A 4726-nucleotide genomic window follows, 5' to 3' on the forward strand; every position below is an offset into this window, starting at 1 on the left:
AGCTCTGCTTGCACAGCCATGTTTGCCACTTACAGCTCTGTCAAATGCTCTAATATCTTACTTACTCGCAAACTTGTCCGCAAGGACCCCGCCAAGTTTTGTAATCAATACTGATTGAGATTATAGCTCAGTTTTTATATCATGCATCAATCTGTATGAATTGTATATAAAACGCTTTATATGGTTTTGTAACTGTAGCTTATGTATCAGCTATATATCTGTATACTGTAAGTACTTTTTTTTTTCCAGTTCTAAGACATTTTCTATATGGAGTCCGGAGGTAAACCTAGCGGAGGAAAACCCTTAAACGCTACACGGTGGAACACCGTTGCATACCAAAGGGGAGAGGTCAGTCTAGAAACCGGGCATCTGGAAATTATCTTCTACACTTGATTTCTGTTATTTAGAAAGACAATATTTTGATATAATTTTCCTTCTTATTATTGTCCATCAATGAGAACGCGTAGTAAACAAAAAATCCACAGCAAATCCTGCATAATGTTTTCTTCAAAATTTGTCTAACATCAACCCAGTAATTAGGTCCCAATATGTAATATGATAATTGATTTTAGCATAATCTTTACGACAAATCACCCGCACTGACTGCATTGTGCACCCTATCAGAAGCTTTCTTCACCTACAAAACGAAGCAAACTGGTTATGAGAAAAATCTGACATGAAACAGATCACTCCCACTGAAAACTAGGTAACAAGAAACTTTACTTCTTTCTCCCAGTCTGTGCACATGACTATGATTGCAAGACTTATTGCTTGTACAAATAGCGCCAGGACAATTCCTATCCAAAGACCCTGCGAAGTATATGAGCCAAATTAGTACTGTCTAGTATCATAATCCCATGAAAGCCAGAAACAATATGGAAATTCATCTTGTAGTTACCTTTCCTCCAATGTGGAGGCCAAAAGCAAATACTAGACCAGTAGGAATGCCTATAAGATAATAAGCTCCCAGATTAACATATGCTCCAATCTTCTGCTGCCCACTTCCTCTGATGACACCTGAAACAGAAGTGAAGGAAGATATTTTCAGTAAACCTGTAGCAACATATTTTTTTGAAATGACAGAACTTGGTACATTTGCATATGAGAGGAATCTGAAAATATGGAGAGACCTGAGAAAACAGATTGAGGTCCATCAACGAAGTGGGATATTGCAACAAAAATTAACATTTCACTAACATAATTCACGACTTGTTCTTCATTGCTATAACAATATCCCCATATTTTTCGACCAAATATCATGACAGCAGCACCAATGCTGCCTTCAACAAGAACAAGGCATAGTGAAACATATGCAGCTTGACGTGCCAGTCTCGGTTTCCCAGCACCCAAATGATTCGATACTCTTGTGCTATAAAAAATGGAATGATCAAACTCTTGAGGCAAGGAGTCAGATAGAAGTTTGAAGGTACTACATGTAGAACTAAACTCACCTTGCTGCACCACTGAATGCAAGGGGAATCATGTATGCCATTGCACATGTGTTAAGGCTGCAATACAAGATATATGGTTGTATCATCATTTTTGTTACATTTTTGTTGGCTACATTAAGAACTTATATTGCGCGCTGATGACTAATCAGTACTAGTAAGCATTGCAAACCTGATTGACAGGACTGAGGCCTCAAGCTTTGGATTTGGAAGAAAACCAGATGTAAGAACCAACATTTCAAATGACCATATCTCTAAGCTGTCGAAGAAATGAAAGCGAAGAATCAATAATTAGTAAGTACTACTACTGATTATTACCAGATGTAACACATAATAGTAGATTAGTAGTCTTTTTCTTTTTTGAAATATTAGTGCATCTGTGTGCTAATCATGGTATACCAAACTAAACAATCTTCTAAGTAATGGAGTCTCATGTCAACCAAAGTTTACCTGAGCATGACAGCTGAAGGAATTGAAAGTCTTAGAAAAGTGGGAAGTCCATGAAAGGCCTCCTTTGAGAATCCAGTCCATGTCTTCTTGCAGGATGGAGAAATTCTTACATACACACACAATAACAATGCGTTGATCCAATAGGTGACTGCATTTGCCACAGCAGCGCCTTTATACCCAAGGCTGGTCTTGTATACCAGAACCCAACAGATAAGCAAGTGTAGCAGTGTTGCAGTTCCAGTGCTAATGATCATCGGATTCACATTGTTCTGTGTTTGCAAGAATCTAGCATGACATTGTAGGATCGCATAAGCGAAAATGCAAGGTATCATCAAACGAGCATAATCTCCCGCAGCAGAGGATATTTCTGGATCTTGACCCAAGAACTGAAGAATTTTTCCTGCATTATACCATATAATTGCCAGCGGAATGCTCACCAGCAACAGAACAACCATTGCCCTCTGCATATGTATACCAAGCATTCGATACTGTTTTGCTCCATAGGATTGACCACAGAATGTGTCCAGTGCGCTACACATTCCAACCTATATAACAACTTCAAAGTTAATAATGGAGACATGTAACACAACAAGCTAGAAACAGCATCAGAAGATGGACAGATCATTGCAATAAATTCATATATTATAAACAAGAGGGAGTCATCTTACTATCAAGCTCAAACCGGTGACTGAAGCGAATGAAGTAGCCATTGAAGCACCTGCAAGTGAAAGCTCTCCAAGATGGCCAACATACATGACTGAAATAACTTGCATACCAAATAGGAGGAAGTTTGATGACACAAGTGGTCCTGCTAACAACAGCTGCCTATTCACTTCCTCATAGATTTCTGTTGGATTATCTATATTCAACAGCTCCTTTCTTGATTGTAGAGCATCAGGAATCAAAGGTGATTCAAGACCGCCTCTTTGCTCCTGGGCATCCATGACGGTTCTGTGTCTTTTCTCCAAGCAGCAGTAATTTTAAAGCGAATCCTCTTAGCACTTATGAACATGAATCTTGTGCTCTATTGATGAATATATGACAAGAGCGCTAATAATTGAATTCGCATTACAGCAGCTTTTAAAGACATCTATATGAGAGTATATGCTTTCTAATTGAATACTATAATGTTAGAGATCAAATCTAATTTGAAATGGTCATATTTTAATTTGACTTGTCTATATCATCAACTTATACCCTAACTTGGTGCTATGAAGGCCAAAACAAAGTCGATCAGGGGGTTAAACTCTTGTTTGGCTTTCATCAATATTTAAAAACTACCCAAGATAACCAATCACCTAACCAACTTGGAAGAAGAAGATAAGTGACATAAGTCATATGCTGGTCATCTTGATTTGTTTTTAGCAGTCAGTTTGTTTGATAGCTTCTTCCTTCATGTGAATGGTACTGCAAAAGTTTTGCACTCTTTTGAATGAAGTTTTAACTCTATATACAATGCAGGTATTATTAGATTTTAGTGTGTCTGATCATCTGACAGAAAGCTCTTGTTTGAGATTGGCAAAATTTGTATTTCAAATTACGAGATAGCTCTAAGAAGATGCGTTCGAGTCTTCAAAATTGCTAATTCATTTTCGGCAAAATTGTCAAAATACACCTCAAACTTGACTGCAATTGTCAATTTGCACCCGAACTTGTATTTGAGTCAATTTACCTCCTAAACTTGATAAAAATTGCCGATTTACACCCCGAACTTGTATTTGAGTCAATTTACCTCTTAAACTTGGTAAAAATTACCGATTTGCACCCTATCCGTTAAATTTAACTGTTTCTATCCAATTTTGTGTCACATGTCATGCACATGAGGGGTAATATTGTCATTTTCTATTTATATTTTTCTTAAAACAAATAAAAATATTCTTTAAAACGAGGATTATTTTATTAATCAAATTATTTATTTACATCTTTTTTCTACATACTTAACCCTATTTTGAATTATATATTCAACATATCCACCCATTCAAATATAGTGTGTTGTGTATAAATATTTTTTTATATGTACACATTGTTGGAGGAGGAACAAAACGAGAATAATAACGACGTAATAGAACAGAACGTAACCGTTTATTGATTGATAATGAGGCCAATATATAGACATTACATAACCACAATCCCGTACGATTCAGAGTCCTAATCTATTACAGAGATGCAAATCTATCTCTAACATGAAACCTAATAAGGCTAAGACACACAATGGTAGAATAGTAATTCTCTCGGAACACACATTTTTTTTTAATTTTCAATGTATTTATTTATATTTTCTAATATCTTTTAACATACGATGTCACATAAAATAATAAATATATAAATCAATAACATGTTTCGAAAAAACAAACATTGTAGCAAGTGTTCCTCTTAACTAATTTTATTAATTTATTTCATTATTAAATATGAATAAATATATAATGACAATATTGCCCCTTAAATGCATGACATGTGACTTAAAATTGGATTGAAAACATTAAATTTAACGGATATGGTGCAAATCAGTAATTTTTACCAAATTTAGGAGGTAAATTGACTCAAATGCAAGTTCGGGGTGTAAATCGGCAATTTTTACTAAGTTAGGAGGTCAATTGACTCAAATGCAAGTTCGAGGTGCAAATTAACAATTAAGGTCAAATTTGGGGTGCAAATCAGTATTTTTGCCTTCATTTTTATACGTGAGCTAGGCTTATGTTTGGGTAGACAACAAATGCTCGTGCGTGCCCGACCACAGTATCTCCTCATTGCCTTGACCGGAGGGGATACACAAATCATTAGAGTATGTGAAGCCAAAACAGAAGCTCAAGCCAGCCAAGCCTGCAGTG

At 36.0% G+C, this 4726-nt stretch overlaps 1 protein-coding gene across 1 annotated transcript; it reads right to left on the minus strand.

The window, feature by feature from the left end:
- Window positions 1–458: 458 nt before the first annotated feature.
- Window positions 459–2933, minus strand: LOC126790998 (protein DETOXIFICATION 16-like). Its single transcript, XM_050517389.1, has 8 exons — window positions 2567–2933; window positions 1899–2443; window positions 1621–1707; window positions 1452–1508; window positions 1131–1369; window positions 899–1017; window positions 724–810; window positions 459–637 (listed from the first exon to the last, which is right to left on the minus strand). Exons 1-8 carry the CDS (start codon window positions 2840–2842, stop codon window positions 581–583), a joined length of 1467 nt encoding a protein of 488 aa, XP_050373346.1. The 5' UTR covers window positions 2843–2933; the 3' UTR covers window positions 459–580.
- Window positions 2934–4726: the final 1793 nt, after the last annotated feature.

The sequence above is a fragment of the Argentina anserina genome, chromosome 4, assembly GCF_933775445.1.
Source record: "Argentina anserina chromosome 4, drPotAnse1.1, whole genome shotgun sequence".
NCBI classification, from domain to species: domain Eukaryota; kingdom Viridiplantae; phylum Streptophyta; class Magnoliopsida; order Rosales; family Rosaceae; genus Argentina; species Argentina anserina.

Excerpts from the sequence above, each read along its gene's own strand:
- LOC126790998 (XM_050517389.1), bottom strand. The coding sequence starts at position 2,842 with ATGGATGCCCAGGAGCAAAGAGGCGGTCTTGAATCACCTTTGATTCCT. Across the intron at positions 1,708-1,898 it reads CCTTCAGCTGTCATGCTCAG|CTTAGAGATATGGTCATTTG; the intron begins GTAAACTTTGGT and ends TTTCTTCGACAG. Across the intron at positions 1,509-1,620 it reads GCCTCAGTCCTGTCAATCAG|CCTTAACACATGTGCAATGG; the intron begins GTTTGCAATGCT and ends CTTGTATTGCAG.